Here is a 24,245-nt window from a genome sequence, read left to right as displayed (position 1 = left end):
CCCCCAAAAAAAAACAAAACAAAACAAAAACCCAAACAAACAAAAACCCAAACAAACAAGGATGATCATTTCATGGATATTTAATTGAAAAAGTTATTCACATTTGTTCTTCAGATGTTTCCCTTTACACGTGCCACATCAGTATTTTGATACAGACCTGACTCATCGGACATATAAAAGGACGGCTGAGAGTTTTGTTCAGTGGTCTCACTGCTAATTTTCTACAGGCCATAGTCATAGTCAGGTTTCCCATCAACATAGGTCTTGTAGAAGGCCTTGTAGGTGTCTGTGCTGTACATGGTGGCTTTAACAGCTGGATCCTCCCGCATGCGCTCTGTCCACTTCTTCAGCTCAGGTGTACCATCCAGACAGCTAGAAGACAAAGAAAGTAATTTAAAGAAAACTGAATGACAGAACATGAATACACAGATAAATGAAAACGTTAGGCAAATGAGACGTTCTGTTTCAGTAATATAAATATTCAGTTTGATTTAAATAGCACCAAATCACAACAGCAATTGCATCAAGGCGCTTTATATTGTAAAGTAAAGACCCTACAATAATACAATAAGAGCAGGTTCCATTAATAAAGATGAACTAAGATTTAATTTTAACCAACACCACTCTTACTTAAAAAACACAGGCTGAAGCTGTTGGACTCAAACTCAGTGACTCAAATGCTGTTGCAAACATGCTATGTGAACAAGGCAGCATTCAATGTAACCACACTCGTCAACTCGTAACTATCATCAAGTGAGATTAATGCATCAGTAAAGTGTGCTAAGCACAAATTTAGAGTTTTCCCTGTCAAGGAGCCCACTCTTCTTTTACCTTATTTGATCAATGTTTGCAAATTATGCTTAACACCATCAACATCTGTAAAATTCACTTTGCACTTTCAATTTTAAAGAGGCAAAATAAATATAACTTAGGAGTTCTTAAGATCTGCTCTTCCCTGCAGCATTGCTTTACTTGGAGCTCCTTTTGCCATTATATGGATTTTATAGTGATTCTTTATGGGTCCCTATCAGCAGTTCCTCTGATAATGTCTATGACTAAAAGGAGGCCGCATTCGATTGATCCACATTGTGTGGCGAAAGAGCGAAATTATGTCATGTGTCCCCCTTTGTGCATTGAGCGCAATGCAGAAAATCTGTCTTTAATCCAACACTGTGAGGCGTGTAGTGTCTCACTGGGTTCTCAAGTTTTGACAAGCCAACAAACACAAAGAAAGCCTGAAAGTATACCACTTGCTTCATAGCATACCCTTCTGGTCTCACAAAAGGAACAATGACAAATAGCACTGATCAATGTGGGAATCCCTCTTCTTTCTCTTGTCTAAACCTTTGTATAGTTAGGTTCCACTCAGATGACCTCAAGTTTCTTTAAATTATTGTATGAGTTAAACATTCATTTTAAACACCCTTTAAACTTAAAGACTGCTACTTACTGTTGCAACTCAAAGGTCTCCAGCCTCTCAAACCAAGGCCACATCATGTAGTCAATCATTGTTATGGAATCACCACCAAAGAACTTGGTCTTCTTGTTAGCAAGGTCCTATGATTGAACATTTTTGCCTTTACAAGCTGTAATATTACATTTTGAGTTAATGGACAAAGAAACTACGGGATTCAAATACATTACCTACCTTACTTAATTTGGCTAATTTTTCTTTCAGTTCAGCTTCCAGTCCAGAGACATCCTCTCCATTCCTTCTACCCATTGGGATCTTGTAGAAGTATGGTGTCACCTGTAGAAAATAGTGACATTACAATTATTTGGTGATGGTTGAAAAACAAAAACCAAACCCTTAACATTTTTATTAAAGTTTTCATGCAACATACTTTGGAAAAGTGCTCCAGCATCATCTTTTGCTGAGCCTTAGCAAAGGGAGAGGAGGGAAGCAGCTTCTTTTCAGGGTAAACTTCATCCAGGTATTCACAGGTGATGGGTGACTCGTATATCACCTCACCAGCAGGTGTCTCAAGCGTTGGGACAAGACCAAGAGGATTCTTCTCAAGAAACCAGTCTGGTTTGTCTTTCAGGTGGATGTTGACGGTGTCATATCTGAAACACAAAAGTACCTACGTTATGTTCAGTGAGTGGGATGAGATTTGTAAAATCAATTGTAATAAAATGCATGTTTACGTGATTCCTTTGGCATTCAACACTAATCTGGTCCTCTGGGCAAAAGGGCAGAACCTCATGCTGTACAGTCTAATGTGGCCTTTGGGCACTGGACCAGGTGCGGCACTACCTGAGGGAAACAAGAAAAGCTTAAAAACTAGAATAAAAAAATACTGAGGTGGAAAGACTTCTGAGGGTCATTCATCAAGTTATTTTTTGATTTCATTAACCACTCCGAGAAGAAACTGTCAAGTATTACTGCTTTCATTTTTTTGTTTGGGCTATTTTTCTGTTATTTCTGCACAGTTATTTGTCACTAGAGTTAGACCTAGGACACAGCAAATTTATGTTTTAGCATTTCGTCATAGCTGAGACAGAAAATGTGATGCAGTTGTAGACTGGCAGCTGTATGCTCTTAATTTAGTCTTTATTTCACAACACGTTTGATCAGTGGCGGTCTTAGCCTGTTTGGCGCCCTGGGCGAACACACCCTCTGCCCCCCCCCCCCCCCCTCCTGCCCCCACCCCACACACACACACACACACACACACACACACACTAAGGATTGTCCATTGACATAAAACTGTTGTCGGACCCATACTGAATTTCACCAGAGAAACACACACACATATGAAGAGAGAGAGTATGCATAGTATGCAAACAGCTACCAAACAGCCATCATAATTCATCATACAATGAGAACAGGACAAATCAACAATTGACAATGTCTAATTAATATTAAAACCTGTAACATAATGTATTGTTTGGAGTTTAGTCTGTTACTGTTGCTATTTTTACCATTTCTTCTTGGAGCAACTGTAACCCACATAATTTCCTTAGGGATTAATAAAGTATTCTGATTCTGATTGTTTCAGGATGACCTGCCATTATCCAATGACACGTCTGCTTACCTGCATCTTTTGCTCGTTTCTCCTCCTCTTCTTTTCTATTTTTTCTAAACTGAGCACCTGATGGCTTTGAACTTTTCTTGTCCATCTTCCATTGGTTTTAATTTTGCACTCCAGTATGAACACAAATCCCCCATAACGAGGAGCACCACAACATAACCTAACAGACCTACACCTTAGTTCACAGATTCACTTTGTCTAGGGTGTATTGGGATTTCACACAACCCAGGATTCAAATCATGAATACATAATGGACTTGGATTTACATCATTATGAATGAAATGTGCTCTATTTGGAAGCAGCAGGGCCGCTCCCTTTTCGACGGGTTGTGTGTGTGTGAGACTTTAAATCATCAAACTGTAAAATATAAATTTTAAATTGTTATTGATCCCTTTACCCCTGGTCCTAAAGTGCATATTTATTTTCTTACTCTTCTTATATATATTGTTTGTTTACTTGCACTGCTGTGGAGCCTCGTCGTCTCGTCTCTCTATATACTGGACTGTATGTAGCGGAGATGACAATAAAGTTTTACTTTGACTTCAGCAGCAAGCAGGCGCACCGAGGGCTCTCGCGCTCACTTTTCGCGTATAGAATTTCGAAAAAAAACATTGGTGCAAATTATAAGTCTGTATCATAATGTCTGGTGTTTTGTTTTTATTTTGCGAGTTGGTTATTAGATGCTGCTCCAGCCAGCCAGTGACTCCCCCGCCGCCCCGCCCTCTCCTCCCTGTGCCGGAAGCAGCAGGAGCACCTCGCAAACGGAGGCAAATGGGCAATAGAAAACCGATCGGTGCCTATGCCATTTCCAGTATGCACTGGCATGACGTCGGGGCAGCATGAGTACGAGCAATTTTTATTTTTATTTATTTTTTTACCGATGCCCGTGATGCCGCCCCCCGCCACGATGCCGCCCCGGGCAACCGCGCGTGTCGCCCATATCAAAAACCGCTACTGCGTTTGATGACACATACTAAAAATGAGTCCATTAAATGGGCTATTTGATTTGCAATTACAGTGTATCTGCGTTTAGCTTTAGTGTTGTATCTCGTTACTTCCTAAATTCTCCCCTGTAATCAGTTCAGGGCAGAGGAAAATTCATCAATAGAAAGCCTCCAGTTTTAGCCGAGTAACAGCGTAGGTCTTACCATTAGCGAAACATTTTTCAGTGGACATGTTGCACTTGAAGTGGTAGACGAAGAGCCGAAACGGTGACCGACTACACCTGACCGAGAAAGAAAGTCAGAGAGCAAGCAGTATGGCTGATTATTAATTTTATACACTATTTCCGTGGTGGGCGTGTCAAACAGCGCCTCAGCCAATAGTGTGAAAGGCGGGTTACTATGGTTACACAACGCTCTCCCGGTTGAAAGTACTTATAAACATTGCGTAGTTTGGCTTTTTTTTTCTTCTTTTTAATCGTAAAATGAACGAGTTTGGAAGTTTAGAACTCAGGTATGTTGTCGCTGCAATTACGACACTGGTTATTTGTTAACAATTAACTGATATTGGATTGTTACAGGTGGATACAAGGTTTCGGAAACAAAAATACCGAGTTTGTTGAAAATAAAACAGTATGCTACACATGTGGGAATCATATATGTTTCCTGAATTTGGAGACAAGGACGCAAAACGCGTTTCCGAGTCCTGGCAGAGGCATTGGTGCATTGACAGCCAACGGAAACAGTGGGATTTTTGCTTTTTCCGAGGAAAAGCTATCCCCGTCGATATATGTGTACAGTTTCCCTGAGCTTCAGTTGAAGAATGAACTTAAGGGTAAGGCAGACGTACTTTAATTTGTTAAACTGCCACATTTTTTACTGTAATCCTGCCAAAGATGTGGACTTTTGCTCATTCATCTCTTTCTTTAGGAGGAGCACAACTGGACTACACATCTCTTGCATTAAGCCACGGTGGTCCATATTTGGGCTCCTGCTCCTCTCTTCCTGACCACATCATTACTGTGTGGTAAGCCACTCAAAGCAGAACACTGCCCTATACTGTGTACCATGTGTTTTCAGTTACTCGGGCTGAGCGGCAATGTAATAGTAATCATAACCTTCTGATGCAGGAACTGGGAAAATGCTGAGCCACTTTGTTCTCAACCACAAGCTGGACAGGATGTCGTTTCCTTGGCATTCAACCCCATGAATTGGCTTCAGCTTTGTTCCTTGGGCACTGCTTCACTCACTGTCTGGAATATTGCAAAGAGTGACAGCCTTCATGTCCTGCAACCGAGGTAAACGCAATACAGCAAATGCATGTGTTTAAGTTTCTTTCAGCCTTGCTGCAAATGCATGGAAGGTTGAAAGAAAGTGGGGAAAGTAAAGAGTCAAATAATAACATATATGTGCATATCATATTTGTCATATTGCAGTACAATTAAGCTTCCAGCACCTGGTGGGACCTTTAGTGAGAGCCAGGCACCATCCTCTCAAAATGTCAGCAACATTATGGTAACTTTCTAGTTTGTGTGATATAACTGCAGTTTTTAGATCTTTAATTTATCCATAAAACAATTATGTTTTCCATGACCCAGCTCTACATGTGTTTGCACAGGCCAAACTCCACCAGAGCACCAGAGCCAGGCTGACTCCTTCTGCCATCTGCTGGACAGCCACTTCAAAGCTCTATGTGGGCTGTGCTGAAGGATTCCTGCTTCTTGTTGACCCAGAGAGCCACTCTGTCTCTGTCCTTTTCAATCCTACAAGTAAACAAACCCACACTTGGATGTGGAACATATTTTTTACCCAATTCAGAGACTAGAAAACACATTGGACATATTATTTGTTCTTCATTTTTGTTCAGGTGCTGAATCTATCCCTGAACTCAGAAGAAACAGCTTTCAGCGTTTAACTCCTAACAACAATGGTTTGATTGCTGTAGGAAAGGTACAAGCCCACTCAATGGTTACTGTATTAATGTATACAAGCACATCAAACATCAGGCAATTTAATATTGTTCTGTGTTGCAGGAGAGCGTGGTACACCTGCAAATCAAAGGGAGTCAGATAAACATTGCACAAACGTGGAAGTTAGAAAGACCTGTCACAACTGTGATGTACTCTCCTGACTATAAAACATTACTTTTTTCCTCTAATACCGTAAGTACTTAAGTGCGCAGGAGCATAACATGATATAGCCTAAAATATCCAAATAATAATATGTTACATGACAGAAAAGAACAAACTCTGACACCTCCTGCTTTTCAGGGGCAGATATATGTGTTGAACCCAGCCCAGTCAGATAGGATTGTGAAGATCTTCGATGTTCTCAGTGGCAACTTTGTGACAGCAACTCTCTTGCACAATGACAAGAACATTTGTGTGGTAAAGCATCTGTGTTGCTCAAGAACTGCAGCGTCTTGTAATTTGGGCCTGTGTCTCTTAATGAGCAGTGATGTTTGTGTTTACATTGGTTGCAGTCCTTGAAGGAGTCTGGAGAATTGCAACTGTGGTCCTCAGATGGCATCTGCATCAGTTCTCTCTCACTCCAAGTGGAGGTCAGATTGCCACCAGGAGAACTTACAGGACAGAGCACTTTAATATAAAATGTGTAAAATTGACATTTTTAAGAAAAAACACAAGTCTCTTTGTCTTTAGGTGACATGTCTGGCCTGCTGTCCTGTTGCACACTATGCAGCTGTAGGAACAACTACAGGAAAAGTGCTCTTTATTGACCTAAACCAGGAGCAGAGGCCTCGCCTGGTGCACGAGGTTCTCCTTTACCACAGTGCTGTTGATCATTTAGTGTAAGTATCTTCCATTTTTGTGATGCTTTCACGGGCATTTCAGTTAAAAACTGCACACAAAATTATATTATATTATATTATATTATTATATATTATTATATTTGTGACATGGAAGCATGAATTAGAGGGTGACTTCTTCTCCCCTTCTGCTCAGAAAAGCAAATAAAAATGTGTTTACTTTTACAGTTTTGATCATGACGGGCACTATCTTTTCACCGGTGGCTCAGATTCACATATCTATGTCTTAGAAGCTAGGCCGTCCAAGATGTTTTCAGTCATAGGGTACACAGGTAAATGCTTTTATTCTTACTCCTTTCAAAATATTATAAATCAACATTAAATTACAGCACACATCAGTGTAACTAGATAAGAACTGTCACACACTGTAGCGTTGCAGAAATGTGTGGTCCTACTACTGTAACCAATGCAATGTGTGGGTTTATTTTCCAGTTCTTTCTGGATGCATTTTGTCTCTTTCCGCTCAGTGCAACAGGGACATGAACGAGGTGAAAGTTCTTGCACTGTGTGCTGGTGAAGAGGACAGAAAAAAGGACAGTAGCCTGCTTACATTGCTCTCTCTGCCTACCCAGAACCTTGGAGGTACAAAACTAAAAGTGTTGATGAATTCTCTACTTAGTCTCTAGATGTTTAAATCATTTTAAAACAGTTTTATGATAGGACAGAGTTGTTCTTTAAAAAAAAAAGAATCTGTAGAACATAAATTACTGTGGTACCTTTTTAAGAGCGTGAATCCCTCTTGAAAAATAGTAGGATTTTTTGGCAGTGTCTCAGAGGCAATGTGAGAATCTCAAGTCTAATAAATGAATCATTAAATCATGGGGTAGTAAACTAAGGCAGTTAAAAAAAATGTAAACATTTAGCCAAGGAGGGGCACTGCATACATGAGAGGAGTGAGGTTTGAGAATCTGCAAAAAGCAAAAATTCATTTTGAAACCAAAAGTTGAATCATCTCCTGTGGGCGAGGAGAGGTTTGGAAGGTGATTAATGGAAATAAAGTACAAGCGAAACTTAAGGATCATGTCCTGGTTCCCGTGGTTTCCTTTATATTCCACTTACAGTACTGTGAAAAGTCTTGAGTCACCTATCCATTCTTTATGATTTGTTTCCAGGGAGCAAGGCTTTCTTGTCTTTTCTTAAAGTGGTCTTTAGCAGTAGTTCTCCTGGCTTTCTGAAGGTCTTTTGAGTGTTATGTTGACATATAACAAAAAACTTTGGAACTTCTCACTCTTATTGCTTGTTTATGCCCTGCCCTTATCTTCAACGTCATGCTGCTCTGTTGTATCTTAATTGCCCCTTGGGGATAAATAAAGTCTTTCTGATTCTGAAAGAATCAGTTTTAAATTGTATCTTTAGGACTTTGTTATTAGCAGCTCGTTGCAAAGGCATGAATTTTGCTTCCATTTCTTTAGTCAGATTTTAAAAAGTCCCAAAAAATGCATTTTGAAAGGCATACAATTTTATTTTTTCTTCAACAAGATGATTCCCAAAGGTGATTCCTTTTAGCTAAAAACTTTGGATATCTTGACATGGTGTACAGTGTGTCCTTAAAAAAAATTGAGGAAACTTGAAAAATGAAGACAAAAGAAGTGGGAGGACTAAAAAAACTATGAGCCATAGATCATCCTCCCCAGAACCCACACCTAAACATTATGGAAACCACGTGGAATCTTCTTAACAAAAACAAAAAAAAAGCAGCCATCATCCAGAGAAGAGCTTTAAATTTCCTTCAAAAAACCTGGAAAATTACTCCTGAAGATTACTTAATGAAATGACAAGAAGGCTGCCTAAAAGAGTTCATGCTATATTGAAGAATGAAGCTGGGCATACCAAATATTGACTTTAAAGATTTGATAGAACTGTGGAAACTGTTCTTGTCTCATGTACTATATTTCCATTTATGTTTGCACGTTTCACTGCACCTATCTCCCATTGTAGGAGCAAAATATAAAGAACTGGGAGACAGCCTGAGATTTTAAACAGTACTTTACACAGGTTTAATAAACGATGAATGATAGGCTTCTTCTTGTCTTCTGTTCTTATTGTTTTAAGCCTGAAAAAATGCATTATTTATCCATTATGTTTTATTTATCCAAGGAAATATCTTGGCAGTGTTCAAAACAAGGAACCGACACTAGACCACGTTCCCATAATGGATTAATAGTACTTAACGTGATGTATCACACAGAAATGTTTAGACATGTTGTTACTGACACAGTTAAAATGAATACAGCGAGTGAACAGTTTACAAAATCACACCCTTTATTTATACAGCAGACTGGAAAACTATGTTGGACAACACACACAAAGACACAAAGAAGAAGCAAACACCAAATTGAGAGTTCTAATACTAACGCTGAGATGCTAGTTTGCTTTAAGGGGCCATCTTTGAGATTAAAGCGCCAGAAAAAAAACAGGCTTGGCAGTTTGTAATTCTCAATTTATCTGTTTTTCATTGCATATTACAACGTGTCTGCTGTTCTGCAGGTCCAGATAGTATAGACCGACATGGTTGCCTGTCTTCTCACGTCCTCAAAGTGTTCACATTCACCGTGCCTCGTCCACTTACAAGCTGTGTTCTGGGATTAAGTGAGATCTTTGCTTACTGCCACAGGAGTAAAACACTTCAGCGATTTGTACTTCCTGAGGTTTGCTGCTGTCTTTTTTGGCTTTTTTCTTCTCAAATCATCTGTATAACTAAGTCACAGCATAGCATCACTCTGATTTGTTTTTGTAGTTTTACATACGTAATGGTCTCAGGTGTGCATTTTGAATCTTATTATTCTACTCTCTGATCTGTTCTCTCAGGACAAAGGGGATCTCTCTGATCAACAGGGAGTCGAGCTGAAACCAGTGCAGGAAGTAAGGGGTCATCCACTGGGCCCTGCCTCTCTTGCTCTCTCCCCTCACCGCTTATGGTTGGCTTCTGTGGCCCGAGATGGCTTACTACGGATTAGACAAACTGCGTCCATGGTTAGATCTCATTTAATTTCCTGTTTTTCATTTTTACTGTGAATGTTTTTGAATCCTGCTTTTCATTCCCTGTGGCGCTGCCACACCTCTAGGAGCGGTACATTGAACTGCAGTGTCACTCGTGCCGTCTCGGTGGAGTCCGGAACGTGTCCTTTTCCACAGACGGTTGCACACTCCTCACTGTAGGCCTCAAAGATGGCTCTCTTGTGTGCACTAACATCAGGTAAAACAAGTTGCACGTCACGCTTACATAATGCACAGATGTGAACAGCAGAGGGAACCGTTGCTCACAGTCACCAATAGGCTGATGAGGGTTACGTAAGGCAGGGCTTTTTCTCTATTATAACTGGCAATGAAGGACAAAAGTAAGTAAATATAACTTAGTGTCCAGGGGAATATCAGCAGGAAGACAAAGATCTAATAAAATTCACAGCACAATCTTTCCTCAGAATAACATCCCACTCACATTCCACATCTGACTACAGCAATTGTTCCTGCATGCTTCTGTTTTCAAGTCGTTTTTATCTTAAAGGTTTTAGTGCTTCAGAAATATTTTGTTTTGCATGCACCATTTGCGAGATCATGGTGTGTATAACCCACTGCCTATATTATTTATATAATAATAATATTGCGAATAATCTGTAAATGTAACCCCAATTGACCAAGCTATATATATAATGTTTAATTTATCTGTGACAGATACTCTAAAATGTTCCCATGTTATTAATTATAGTTTCAATTGTTTTTTGTCAAAAACACAAAATTTACAAACAAAATTACATATTTTAGGCAATCCTTGTGTGACTTTTATCTTTGTTTCAGTACTGCTAAAAAAGACTGACTGAATTAAGGATTGACTTTATTAAAACATGGCAGTATTATTTTATTGGCAAACATATATCAATGCTTTTGTTTAAAGCAAAAGCTAAGAAAACATCTTTCCTCTCGATTCTGTTGTGTTTTAAATGTTTTCTGACGTTGAGCTGTTTTCATTGTCACTTTGGAATCTGCGTCAGGGTGTTGTAGCGGAAAAATGTCACTACTGTAAGTCTGTTAGCCGTGGTTCGCAGACCTACTCATAAATTTCCATCTTCTCATCACTGATTTAGAAGTTGGAAATTTACAATAAAATCAAAGCCAGTAATGTTAAAAACGGGTGTGCATGCATGTTTCTGGGATCACAGATGATGCCACATAACAATCCATCATATTTTCAGTAGGATACTTTCTTTGAGAAACAATGAAAAGTTTAATTGTTTCAAATTCAGATCCACACTAGAAAACCTTTTCATTATGATCCATATAAATATACAGCCTGGGCCATAAACAGACCTCTGAGGTGATAACCCTATTCTAACTCTGTATTTTAGAGAAGGAAAAGAACAGATTTTTTTAAAATACTTTTTTCTTTTGTGCTTCAAGTAAAATTATTATTATTTTTGTTCCCTGATTGACAAAACTGTATAGAACAGTTTAATTGCACAGTCCGATCGCCTAGGGTTAAAGTTACATGCTTAGGCTCTACAAAGATTCATTGCACCGTTAAACCTGAGGGGGTTAAAGGACATGCTTGATGATAACATATATTTTTATTAATAGCAACAAATTCCATGAAAAGATCAAATATTATCTGTGCAACCAAGCTGTGTAGTCTGTTCTCAGAGATTCTTTTGTCTAGAAACTCTTAAATGGATTTGTGTGCGCTGTTACTTGTGCCTTCATTATGATCAATTCACCGTTGACTGCGGTCTTCTCTTAAAATGACAGCTGATAAATACCTTTGCATATTTTTGTGTATTTCTGCTTGGGTTCACACAGAGTTAAAGGTGGGGATGTCAGTACGATGAATGAAGCTACTCAGTACAGCAAGTCTACGGCTTATTTCTTGAAGAATATCTTTGATACTGAAAATCCCATCCTGATTAACTTTCCTGTGTGGGGTCAAGTGTCTCCGGTCGGCACGGAAACTCTAGAGGTAAGTAAGGTTAAATTGATCCATTGCGTTCTGTTTTACTGTAAAAACATGCTCTATTTGCTCAGGACAATGGGCTAAAGCTATTAACTAACTGCAGTCTAGTGCTGTAAAAGTTTCCTTTGTGCAGACTTCCCTGCTTCCATGGCCTCTAGTAGCTCAGTGCTGTTTCTTAACTTCAGCTGTTAATGATTTTAATGTGGTAGGAAAAAAGTAAATGTTTTTCAATGCCTCACAACTCAGTTCCCAAACTACAGCCTCCAAATCTGAAGGAACGCCTCCCCGACAGAGCTTTAACATAAACAGATTTAAGTTATAATGTTTTGTTATGCACGTGACAAACTTATTTTAAGCACCAATTAAACCTAACTTTTTCTTCTTAAGAAAGGGCCTGATGTTTTTTCGTTACTCCATTTAATACACTGTTTTAATTTTCTTATATTTTGTTTTTAAAATATGTTTGTTACTGGATTTTTCATGTAGGTTTTTTGTTTTTAGCTCATTTCTTTTGTTAATTGTCATATATGTCTTTAATTTTTTTTAAATCTTTTTTTGGCCATATTGTACTTTATTACTAAACTATTCAGCTTTTTAAGCTGGTTTGTTAGAGGCTGTAGTTAAAGTTTTGGCTGTTGTAACATGGGAATTTTCCAGCTCTTATGCTAAATAAAGTATATCTTATCAGTTGTAATAGATATAAACTGCTATTTATTGCTTGTGTGCCATTTACTGTTTACTTATCTAAATCTTTGAGTTATTTTTATGTGTCATAGGTCAGTGGTGGACCATCTGTCAATGTGACAGAGCGAGATAGGGACGATAACAACTTCCTACGTGCTCCACCTTCACAGCCCACCTGGCTGGAAAGCAGGCGAGAGGGGGTCAGTGACTAATATGCTGTGATATTTGTGGTGGTGGAATGACATCTGGATGTTGTCTACTATTTTTAGATACTTATTCTGCTGGGGGGGTTTTCTACGCGCTTGCAGATTGGAAGGTTACAAAAGTCCCCTTTGCACCAGTGTGTGGTATCTAGCTGGAAAAACAGCTGTGTGGTTTTTGGCATGCAGTCACTCTGTGCAACAGCTTGATTTATTTTTTTTATGGAGTAAGAAAACCAATTAGCTATAGGTATAGCGCAGTAAAGAACATAAACATGTGTAAGAGCATGTTAGGTACTTTGTCACCTGACAAAGAATTTTGTTAACAATAAATTGATGTTGAAGGTGTGGCAGGTTTTTAAATTTTAGGTTTAGCAAACCTCACTGATTATCTTATCACACATCGGAAAGAGGCACTTTCTAGTCTGATTTATGCTACATCTACCACGGCGTTGTGGGTGGGCCTAAGGGGCCTGAACCCACCCACTCCACTAACGGGCCCACCGTGATAAGATGAGTAAGTGTCTTAGTATTTATTTTCAATTAATACAAAGGAAATATTTAAATAAATAAAAACTAAATGTGTTTTCCTTTATATATAAGTAAAAGGTGATATTTATGAAGTTATCAAAGGCAAATTCTGACCAATCACAACAACCCATTTCACATGAACCATGACCTGATAAATCTGAGGGAGCACATCACAGTTCAGAGGTTGTTCAGCAGAGGATGAAGAAACTTCTCTGAATTTTTCTGATACGATCATGAGGTTTTACTCAGTTTGATTCTGGGATTTTGGTCATACTGAACCTTCACGGCTTCTTTGTTTCAAAATATTAGACGAGTCTCAGCGGGGACAAAATAAAATTTGTCCTGAGAACTGTTAAAAAATAGGTGGCCTGTCTGTTTTATATTCTCTTTCAATGTAGAGGCAGTTTCTATTGGGTTGATGAATATACAGGGCAGTGCTGTTTTCTCACTGTTGTTATAAGTCAGTGTAGCTCACCCTCTCATCCATAAGAGGATTTATTTGTTTCTTTGATTACACTTTGGATCTCTGTGTTTAAGAGGATGAACATATTGGTCTTCACAATCCACAGCAAGAATATTAATGATAGATTGAGTATTGTTTTTTTCATTTACACATGCTTGTGGGTACGCGCATGCACCCACTTGTAATAAATATAAGCGTCAGGATTAAAATCAACTTCTATAATTACTTTGTCCACAATCGGGATCCTGGCACTGACTCTGTGCTACAGGCTGAAGTGTTTTCTTTTCTTGTCAGTAATTACTATTTCTAATTTGAATTTTTACGAGAGATTCTCGATTCTTGTGAATCTGACAGTCTACATGTTGTCAACAGCTTCTAAAAGAAGATCAAGAGAAATACTCTGAGATGAAGAAGAACCTGATGGAAACCATCAAAGAGTTACGCGACAGTGTAAGTGAAGTTTATTACAAATGCTGGTATTAAAAAGATTAGGAGAAAATTATAATGCCCATGCATAAAACCTGAAAGAATTTAACACAATTACTGTGTCAATAAACGTTTTTCAATCCACTGAGAATTCTCCGTACTTACAACTATACTTAATACCTGAACAAAACCTACATACACGTAATTAGAGTGATCTAAAAACAGATTTCATGTAGCCAAAATACTCCATATCTAAAAGCTAAAAACTTTATGGTAAATACTATACAGCAGATAAAGCATAACATGATATTTGAAAAAATGATAACAGTTCCACAAAGAGTGGGATCCCTGCACTGTATTTCCTGTGATGTTAGATCCAGGAGATGATACGTGACAGTGAGAACCAGCCTGAACACTTTAACCTGGATGTTGAGGAGGAGAGGAGACTCGAGGCCATGGTGGAGCAGGAGGTCACAAGGGTACTGCTACACACACACACACACACACACACACACACACACACACACACACACACACACACACACACACACACACACATACATAAATGGGATGACACTTTAATTCTGAATTCGGGTGATTGTGAATTTGTTTCCCTGTTGTAGGTGAGGACGGAAATTGAATGGGACATTGTAGAAAAATGTTACCTCCGTGATGTCCTAAAGAGAGAATGCTGGGATACCATGAAGGTCATCGGCAGAACCATAAAGGTGAGAAGGGTCAGAAAAAAACAGCGAAACATCACACTGATGACTTTTAACATTTTTTAATCATCGCAGTTTCTTTTTCTCTTGTCTGCCGCAGGCCTTTCACTCTGACCTTGAAGTGCTGAACTACCCTCTGAAAGAGCAAACAGCAAAAGAACTTGAGGACCTTTGCAGGGTTCAAAATATGAGGAAGTTAGAAAAAGCTGCCTGCAGCGTAAGAAAAACAGATCCAGAAGCTCAAACAGTTTAGATTCTGAGTAGCACTGCAAAGAAAGGCACATGTGATGAATTTGAACCAGTTAAATCGTGTTGCTGTTTTGAAATGTGACACAGAAATGCAGTAATGCAGCACTGAGTGGAAGCTGCGACAACGCAGCCTCCTCTGTGTTTTGGGTTTTCCTCTCTGGAAATACATTTTATGGCTGAAGCGTTCAAGTCAAAACAAGTTTACAGCTACAAAATGATTGGATGCCATGAATCTCAGTCCTTCATCTGACCTTTCACTGCAGTAGCATTTTGAAATGCTTGAACACATGCCAGTCCACCATTGTTGAAACTTTTTTAGATTTATAGCTGTGTGGCTAAAAGTGAGTTGTTTCGATAGTTTTATCTTAGTGCAATGTCCTGTGGATGAAGTTTATAATCACATGGCCACAGATTCAGTCCTCACTGTTTATCTCAGCCCTTGTGTCCACCTTTAACCCTCAGCTAGGCAACCTAAAGAAAGATCTCAGTGCACAAGAAGAAGAGGAGGAGAAGAAAGTCCAGGACGCTGAGACTGCCACTGTGACGGGGAGTATCTCGGCTCAGTTAGGATATTCAAATCCTTATGTCTACGATCAGTTCAGCCTGAAAACCATAGAGCAGAGGATCAACCAGATTGTTTTGTTACAGGTGGGAACCTGTTTCAAAAAGGTGCAATAATTATGTCTTTATATTCAGGGAATATCCAGAACTGTAATTAAAATACTTTCTTAAAAATAATAATTATGGAAATAAAGAGCAACTTCATCATATTGTCATGCTGATCATTAATAGCAGGTTTTCTTTGCCCAATTTCACTAATCTGCACATTGCAGGATGTGATTTATCGCGTCAAGACGGCTTTCAACGCTGACTTTGAGGCATTACACAAGCAGAAGATGAAGGAGCTCAAACGTGTGAGAGACAGGAACAAGCACATCAGAGAAATCATGCTGCAGCTGGACATGCACGAGGAGCTGTGGGAGCCCAGCCTGACCAACAGCGAGTGGCCAGAGAGGCTGCTCGCAGTGGAAGTCTCTGAGGTTACTGTCCTCTTGAAACATCTAATCAGTTCACAGAGGGTTCAGAGAAAGTTCAGGGGACAAAGCATCTGTACAAGTTGAACTGCTCGTTTGTTTGTTTGTTCTTTTACCAAAGTGTGAAATGGTGTGTGGTTTTTGTCTTATGAGATGTCAACTTTGTCCAACTCCAGATAAGAGCTGAACGGTACCTCACAGCGGAGCAGAAAGAAGAGGAGGAGAGGAGAAAGCTGGAGGAGGAACGTCGTTTGGCTGCCCAAGTATGCTGCCACAAAACAAAAAAAATATGTTTTTGTTTTTCGGTTTTTACATGTTAAAATACTTCCATAAAGGATGATTGCTTCGATGGTGAGGATAGCTCAGTTCTGCCATGTTAATGGGTTTTGTTGTTCTATTGTTCAATTGCAGGCTGATGATTCTAGAGAAAGGGCTCTTGATGACATGATGGATGGAGTACTTGAAGTGAAAAAAGAGGACATCTTGAAAATGGTGACCATCAAAACATTTTTTTAAGACATTAATGCTGAAGTAGACCAGTAGACAGCAGAACACAGTATGAAATATTATCTACTCACTTCTTTGATCAATCTGTTAATTTTGAGATTGTCTCCAAATGCAGAATACAATTAAATATAAAATAGAGTTTTATGTTAAATGAACTGGTACCTATGAAGTGCCCTTCTCCTCTTAAGCCCGATTCAACCGGGCTTAAGAGGAGAAAAAAAAAACAGTATAGTTATAAACACACACACATTCATGTAGCACTTTATTCTGTGCCTTTGAAAATCATGCTTCAGCACCTTGACTATTGCCGCTTTGACATGCGGACTAGAGTAGCCAGGAATTGAAACACTGACTTTTTAATTGTTAGATGATCTGCTCTCAAGTGGGAAGACGGGGTTTCGGGGGTATATGGTTGAATAAGACATTTGAATGCTGTTGTAGAATGTAATTCAATTTAAAAAACAGAAAACCAAACCAAAACAGTCTTTTAAGTGAGAAGATAATATAAATAAATACAACATGATGTACTTAGCTATTTAAAACTATACTGTTTTTTAATTACTGGTAGTTATAGATAATAATGTATTCTGTAATTAGATAATATAACATATTAGAAAGCTGGTCCACATCTCATGTCTTTGTTTCATATTACATACAGTCTAGCCAGATGAACCACGTGTGTGTGTGTGTGTGTTAATGATGTCGCAGGATTTCTTTCTTTTTTTTAAAACTTGAATTCTTTTCTAAGCAGCGTCAGTTAAATTAGACAAATGAGCAAGAAGGGCACATAGTTTCTATTGAATTTACTCCACAGGAAATACCTCTGCCTGAGTTTGTTTTGACCAAACCTGACATTCAGTGGAGTGAGGAGGAGAAAAAAGTTTTCAAAGAGTATGAAAAGAAAGCCAAGGAGCTCAGCGAGGAGAAGGAGAAGTACAAAAAGGTATTACATAAGATGCTCTTTTTGCACTGATCTGAATTATAATTCACTCCTGATGTGAATGGTAACAGTCTGTGGCCTGTGTTGTTGCAGCTACTGGAAATTGAAATAAAAAAGCTTCACCAGTCCACCAAGGAAGCGACCGAAAGGTTTGATGAAAATCTGGCAAAGCTGTTAGAGAAGAAAGTGAACTGCACAGTAGCTATATACCAGGTAAGCCGTCTCTTCTCATTTGCCCCTTGCAATGTCTTTTATAACATCCTGCTTAAAATTGGTTTCGGTGTATCTTACAGGAAGAGCTCAAGATCACATATCTCGTTGAGTCAGTCCTCAGAGAAGAAGAGATGAGAAGCCAAGAGCAGGAGCTCAAGCTCCAACTTGAAAAAATGTTGGCATACAAGGTCAGAAAACTGGTGCACAGTAATGCTGTAGGAATTTATGAGTGCCAGCTTCACACTCTGTTCTTTGTGAGAAATGGCAGCAACATCATCCAAAACTGTAGAACAAAACCTTCTCTTCGTTCAGGCATGTTTTTTTAAGAGCTAACCTGTGTGGCACACTCATTTTGTAGGCTTCAAGACTGCTTATCGCTAATTTCCATACATGCTCGTCTCCTCTAAAATTGGTTCCTCTGACAGGATGAAACTGAGGAGAGGTTGAAGAAGCTGGAAGATGAAGTAGAGTTGTTACAGGAGACGTATGACAATGTTGTCCTTGAAGACAAAGTAAGCCAGCTGATTAAATACCGTACTAAAATCATGGCTGAGAGAGATGGCAAACATAACACAATATAGTAACCTAACGTCTGTGTCTCTGAAGTCGCTGGATAAAGACTTCAGGAGGGCATTTTCAGACCTTCCGAGCCATATGGTCGATTGCCTCTATAAGATGTTCAAACGCAGACCCAGGTTTGTTTCCTGATTGATGGCTACGCATGAAGAAAATTACATAATTTGAGTTGTAAACTGTTTATCGTTTTTTGTGGGCAAATTTTCACCCCACAGGGCTCAGAAGATGAGGGCCCAGATGGACAACAGCAACAATTCTGACCCGTTTAAAGAGCATCGTCTGTGTGGTTCTCAGGCCCCTGATGCATTCAGCCAAATGCTCAGAGCCATGGACGAACTGGACGCTCCAGCGAACATACCAGAGGGCTTGAGCACAGTAGCCTGGGAGAAATTCTGTCACGTTCGCAGAGCTAAAGTAGAGAGCGAGCAAAAGGTATGACGATGAGGAGAGGTTAAATATGGAGGAGAGTTGCTGTTCCATTAAGATATGCATAAATGTGCACAATATCTTACTCCGGCTCAACTTATGAATAGATGTAAAAAACAACTATTTCCATTCTGTGCTTGCAGTCATGCACTCACTGCTGGACACGTCTTTTTCAGGTAAAAACAAAAGCTTTGACTCTCGCTGAGATGCAGGCGTTCCTGCAGAAGAAGAGAAATGAGGATAAAGCTGCTCAAGAGGAAATTAAAAATCTTTCTAAAGCGCTTGAAAGGTATAAATCAGATTTTTCACTCTGATTCCAAGCAGTTGTAAAACAAGCCTTAAACTTAATGACTAGTGTAAGTACATTAAATCTATTTTTTAATGGAAGAATGACCCGTGAGTGCTCCCCCCCCCCCCCCCCCCCCTTCTGCTGTAGTCTGCACCGGAGGAGGACTGATCTCCTGATGGACACCATGGTCCAGGTAATACTTAAACAGGGACAGGTGGAGGTGACTACCACAGACCCAACTGCTGACAACGCAGACACCGACTTCATGCTTTACCACAGGAGCGTCGTGGACAACCTGAGAAATGTCATCAGGGTCAGCCTTTTCCTACTCTCATCACAAAGAATTTGATTTGATTCAAACCAAATTGGTCAGATTCAGGTGGTTATGGTGTCGTTGCCTGCTACTGATTAATATCGCTATGCTCAGACACTTGCAGAGCAGAAAATAACATCCATGGTGGCGTGCAAAGACGTGCGTAAGGGCATGATCCAGCTGGAATGGGAGAACAAGGTGATGAGGAAGCAAATAGAAGACCTCTACGACAAGGAGAAGAATATCAAGATGCTACGACTCTCAGAGGAGCAGCAGAAAATGACAGTAATGTAGATTCTAAAATATGCTAACACTGCCTCTTTTTAAATGTTTTATTCTAAACTAAACTGAGACAGTGAATAGGCATTACGCTGTATAATTCCAACTTATGAAAACGTTCAACATCTGCTTAAAATAATAACAAAATGTCTGCGTTTGAGGTTAAACATTAATCCCATTTGCATTTCTGGCCAAACCTCAGGCGGTGATATGAAGGCAGGTATTTGGCAGCATCACATGTTTTGCGGGCAGCAAATTGTTACCATCCTCCAGCACAGATGGATGATCTTTTATTGAAGACACACACCCTATTCACGCCAGCTCCCCACCCTGTTTTTTTCCCTTTTTCAGCTCTTAAAACTCTTACTCAATAGGCGGAGACTGGTTGGAAGATTATCCTGTCCTTCCGTTCTTTTTTTTTAAAAATACGTTTTACTTTGTTTACAACCTAATTCGCATTGAACACGAGTAATATCACAAGTTAGAGCGCTGCAGTTGAGAAATAAAAAATACAGATCAAATGAGTCATCCGTCATCTTATTTTTAACAAGTCAATGAGCATCGCATGTGTTTCCAGGCCTGAATGCCAGCTTCCGTTGGAAAAAAAAACTTCAGGTAGATCTCTGGTGGCCATTTCCTGCCATTGTTCAAGCCCATGAAACCAACCAACTAAATCCAAAGTTTTATGATGAAGGTGTTTTACTTCAACTGTTGTTGGATGCTGATTTTCTGTTCTTTCACTGCACACTCTTTTCTTTTCAGCATCGCAGCAAGTCAGATCAAGAAAGTCACACATCCAAGCAGATTTCCAGTTTGGAGAAAAGTATTGCCTTGATGGAAATGGTAATAAAACAGTAGCTACATGTGTGTAATTTGTGCAGATGACTGTTCAGATAAAATGTGCATTTTTATTTCAATTTTATGCAATTATGCAAATGCAATTATTTTTAATTTCAGACTCATAAGAAGAGTGTGCAGCAACGCTTAAGAAAGATTGAACAGTTAAATAAGCGGGCAGCAGCAAAAGCTAAAAAGAGCGCCGATATAGAACAGCAGCTCCCTGAAATGCAGGTCACCGTGTCAGAGTTGAGACACATCTGCAAAGCAGCAGGTAACGAAAACAGCCATTTCAGCTCTAATTAAACACAATGCAAATGGGAGTTTTCTTCATCTTCTAGCATGTTTGGTATTTAGCTATGGCAGAAAATGAGGCTGCTGCACGAGAAGAGCGCTACCAGGAAATCGTTAAGAGGAGCAAGTTGAAGGAACTCGCCAGAGCTCAGGCAGAGAACCTGGCTTTCCTTGGGGCAGAAGTTGAGCGTCTCACCATGAAGAACTTTCCTTCGCTTGATCAACTGAAACACTAATGAGCAAAGCTTTCTTCTTCAACAGATTTTTACGGTTTTATTTAAGCTTCTCTCAGCAGATAAATTGAACATAAAGTGTACAACTTGAACTGTAGCAGCAACAAATTAAACAATAAACAGGACATCTGAAATGTGATTGTTCCCCTGTAACATTTTATTAGGTAGTGAAGTCGTCCTCTGTGCGGTCAAAGTGCAGAATGCTCTCATCCAAATTGAACAGGTCAATCAGCTCAGACAAGCTGGCTTTTCGTCCATCAATAGGGACTTCTGATTGCAGTTCATACAGCGCAGATTGAGCACAATGCCGCCACTTATCAATCAATGTTTGGAGATGAGTCAAATCATTCTGTGGGAGAAAGATGGGAGAACCTGTCGTGAGAAATTGCCAGCTTTGGTTTAAGTAACCAAAAACATATCCCATTATGTTCCATTTAAATGTCGCCAATACCTTGCTTCTGTACATTTTAACCATCTTGAGTCTACGTAGAGTCTCTGTTTTGTCTTTCACCTCCTTCCTGAGACGTTGTGCAAAGTCTCCTGAAGGATATTGTGTTGATTTGGGAGCAGGCCCAGACAACGTTTTACTCCCTTCTCTCTCCCCATTTCTGTTTACATCAACACTGCTTAAAACCACTGGAGGATTATTAACGGGCTGCTGGGAATCTGCTGAAACTTGTTGGCCATTCTCCTCATCATCAACACAAAGGCGTTTGGCCACAGAGAGGGGAGAGATGAAGGAGCGCCTGGATCTCTTCAGCCTCTCCCTCAGTGAGGCACTCAGCTTCGGTTGATGCTGTGGGGGTGACAGGAAAGAAAATGACTCACAGGGAAAGTGCATGGGCAAGTTTTGATAGTTAATTACAAAAGTTCCTATAGAGTCAACCATCATGCCAGGTTATATTATGTAAGATAAATGGTGCTTAAGCCCTTCTAACACCTTACCTTCTCTTTGTAGTCACACGGGCTTGACTCTACTGAACTACATGGTGAACAACAGTCCCTCTGTAATTTAGCTGCTTTAGGTGTGATCTCCATCGCTGAAACTTGCTTTGAATCATGTAAACTTCATAGTTTGGAACGGTAGTTTAAGTTAGCCAAGTGGATATCGTTAGCTAGGCACTTATCCATTTATCACATTTTAACAGACGCGGCTGAAAAAACAAAACTACTTTCAGCACTTACAGTAAATGAAGGGTTGTTAAATGCTGCTACAATAACCACTGAGCAGCCAACAACTTTCACTAAACGCAGACTGAATCAGAAAGCTAGGACCGACGCAAGACTTTTTCCGTATTTTGCGGCTCGAAACCTTCGCAGTCTGTGATTGGATAGAACGTAATGACGTATTACAGAAACGCATCTTGGGAGCTGTAGTTAGTATAACATGTAAGGCACAAAATGTTCTTTGTGCCTTAAATCCGGTGTTTTCATGATATTTCTCAAACTTACAATAAATCCGTATGATTATATTGACTCGCTCTTCTGCTTTGAGAAAATTATACATGCAAAATTAGTTAAGTGTTCCTAAAAATAATTTTTTTGAACTTGAAAAAACCTGCTGGAAATACAGGTTACTTACAGTAAAACTAAATAAAGTCAAGTAATTATAAGAAGAATATTAGAGTAAATTATATTTCTCATTAGATTTTAAAGGATAAAGCGTAACATTCAAGAAGTAAGGACTTCCAGTGAAATTAAACTCAACTATGCTGCTTTACAAAATAAAGTGCCACAGGAAACACAAAGTAAAACTGATTTGTGTGGACTGTTGACAGGTTTAGTGCTGCTTGTCACCCTTGTTGCTAGGGTCGAGTCACATTGTGATTCAGCTCTTCTCATCAGTTGATTCATTTCCTTTAATGGGCTTATTTTTAACTCCTCCAGACCGATCCATTCATGGTTTGTTTGGGATGGCGTTCAGATGTTTGCGATCACCTGCTTTTTTTTCTGCTGCCTTGAGGATAAAAAGTGGGAATTAAAACGTGAGGCTGCCTGGACTTGAACTTCAGCACTTGGCAGTCTGATATTACACACCTTAGGGATCTGGGGATTTTTGTCATATTATATGGATGAATGTTGCAGGGCTGAAAGCTGCAGTTAATTACTATGTGTGAGTCAGGAGACAGTTTTCAGTGTTTTTTTTTTTTACTTTTGAAAACTTGACAAAAACTCTGTGCTCAGTCCCCAGCAATATGGGTAGCAACAGAGCCAATGTGAGACAGCGAACGCAGGTGCCATGTCTTTCATCAAATACAGGTGTGCAGGCTGGGCACTCTTAAATATAGACTCTAGCCATGTTTTTGCATGCTATTGTCCCCCTTACTTAAATTATAAGATATGGTCAGCCTTTTGCTTCCCCTTTTCCAGTGGATTAGACGCTACTGGGCTGTGCACAGACTGTCACTTGACTTTGGCTGAAAGGGTGTTTTGTATTTTGGGTTAGCGGGTTATTTTGATTTCACAATCCGCTGTGTGCTGGTTTCCCTTTAATGCGTTGCCAGTGAGCCTCATCTGTAAAACACTTCCTTATCTCCCCTCCAAGGTTTACATAAACAGCACATAAAGACCAGTAAACTACAGTCTGACACAGGGGCCACAATATGGGGACACACAGGTGATAAAAATCACCTGGCTAGCAGCGAACTTGAGGCCTCCTGACATTTGGTGTCACATTTTCCACTCACTTTCCATATTTATCCAAAGAAGGAAAAGGACAGGTGTTATTAATGGCAGCTCCTTTCTGTTTAAGTGTCCCAGTCAGAGTCACAGTGTCTGCAACACTCTCACTGTCAAACTGAACGGTATCAGTGCCCTGAAACCCAAGACCTATCTGGACCATAGCCATCAGTAACTTTGATTTACACTTGTTCTTTTCTCCTGCGAGACGGTAAAGTGTCTGCTTGTGAAAAAGGATGCAAAAATAACGTGGTTTCAAAATCAAAGTCAATTTGACCTTTAACCTGCAGTAGCTCAGTGATGGCTGTACGAGTTGGATGACTGTGGTTGTTACGAATCCTTCCTGATGATCCCCCTTGAAATAGCGACGTGTCATCTTTCACTGTCAAAGACTGAAGCAATTATGTTGACCACATAGATCAAAACCCACATTCCTTTTCAGAAATAATAGTCTTTTCATTTTGGAAAACAAAATAGTCCCAAGTGTGTCTCCCTGTGTTAAGGTCATGCTCTTTGTGTTGCTTCTTTTATACAATGAGTTTATTGTTCTGTTTTTCTAATGGTGCATATGATTATAGCCTTCATTTAATGTTCAAATATCCATC

At 39.5% G+C, this 24,245-nt stretch overlaps 3 protein-coding genes across 7 annotated transcripts; 1 reads left to right on the top strand and 2 right to left on the bottom strand.

Annotated features, from left to right (window-relative positions):
* Positions 1-64: 64 nt before the first annotated feature.
* LOC146695386 (glutathione S-transferase omega-1-like) lies at positions 65-4,299 on the bottom strand. Of its 2 annotated transcripts, none has more exons than XM_085477507.1 (6): positions 4,184-4,299; positions 2,149-2,257; positions 1,845-2,067; positions 1,649-1,750; positions 1,451-1,557; positions 65-372 (listed from the first exon to the last, which is right to left on the bottom strand). In XM_085477507.1, exons 1-6 carry the CDS (start codon positions 4,209-4,211, stop codon positions 222-224), a joined length of 720 nt encoding a protein of 239 aa, XP_085333633.1. In that variant the 5' UTR covers positions 4,212-4,299; the 3' UTR covers positions 65-221. The 2 variants fall into 2 exon arrangements, with proteins under 2 accessions (XP_085333633.1, XP_085333634.1); XM_085477508.1 differs by having other exon boundaries at positions 2,149-2,253; positions 4,184-4,248.
* Positions 4,300-4,382: 83 nt separating this feature from the next.
* cfap43 (cilia and flagella associated protein 43) lies at positions 4,383-21,100 on the top strand. Of its 4 annotated transcripts, none has more exons than XM_085477503.1 (38): positions 4,383-4,490; positions 4,558-4,811; positions 4,907-5,003; positions 5,107-5,274; positions 5,413-5,476; positions 5,595-5,745; positions 5,844-5,926; positions 6,010-6,138; positions 6,247-6,363; positions 6,459-6,536; positions 6,637-6,785; positions 6,972-7,075; positions 7,236-7,385; positions 9,291-9,451; positions 9,612-9,776; positions 9,869-9,999; positions 11,595-11,751; positions 12,522-12,629; positions 13,996-14,073; positions 14,424-14,528; positions 14,673-14,777; positions 14,872-14,988; positions 15,483-15,689; positions 15,854-16,060; positions 16,231-16,317; positions 16,466-16,546; positions 17,376-17,504; positions 17,595-17,714; positions 17,795-17,902; positions 18,140-18,226; positions 18,321-18,409; positions 18,506-18,722; positions 18,893-19,005; positions 19,153-19,318; positions 19,433-19,603; positions 20,360-20,440; positions 20,555-20,708; positions 20,792-21,100. In XM_085477503.1, exons 1-38 carry the CDS (start codon positions 4,462-4,464, stop codon positions 20,962-20,964), a joined length of 4,890 nt encoding a protein of 1,629 aa, XP_085333629.1. In that variant the 5' UTR covers positions 4,383-4,461; the 3' UTR covers positions 20,965-21,100. The 4 variants fall into 4 exon arrangements, with proteins under 4 accessions (XP_085333629.1, XP_085333631.1, XP_085333628.1 ...); XM_085477505.1 differs by having other exon boundaries at positions 5,413-5,491; positions 15,483-15,668; XM_085477502.1 differs by having other exon boundaries at positions 5,413-5,491.
* Positions 20,907-22,298, bottom strand: sfr1 (SWI5-dependent homologous recombination repair protein 1). Its single transcript, XM_085477509.1, has 3 exons — positions 21,907-22,298; positions 21,413-21,757; positions 20,907-21,310 (listed from the first exon to the last, which is right to left on the bottom strand). The coding sequence occupies exons 1-3, from the start codon at positions 21,997-21,999 to the stop codon at positions 21,122-21,124; spliced, it is 627 nt and encodes a 208-aa protein (XP_085333635.1). The 5' UTR covers positions 22,000-22,298; the 3' UTR covers positions 20,907-21,121.
* Between the last annotated feature and the right edge of the window lie 1,947 nt (positions 22,299-24,245).

This window comes from Copadichromis virginalis, linkage group LG13, assembly GCF_057382275.1.
Source record: "Copadichromis virginalis isolate Kocher_CV1m ecotype Utaka linkage group LG13, C_Virginalis_male_GT1.1, whole genome shotgun sequence".
In the NCBI taxonomy this organism is placed as follows: domain Eukaryota; kingdom Metazoa; phylum Chordata; class Actinopteri; order Cichliformes; family Cichlidae; genus Copadichromis; species Copadichromis virginalis.
Note: the sequence above shows the minus strand (reverse complement) of the source record. Positions and strands in the feature narration are given on the sequence as shown.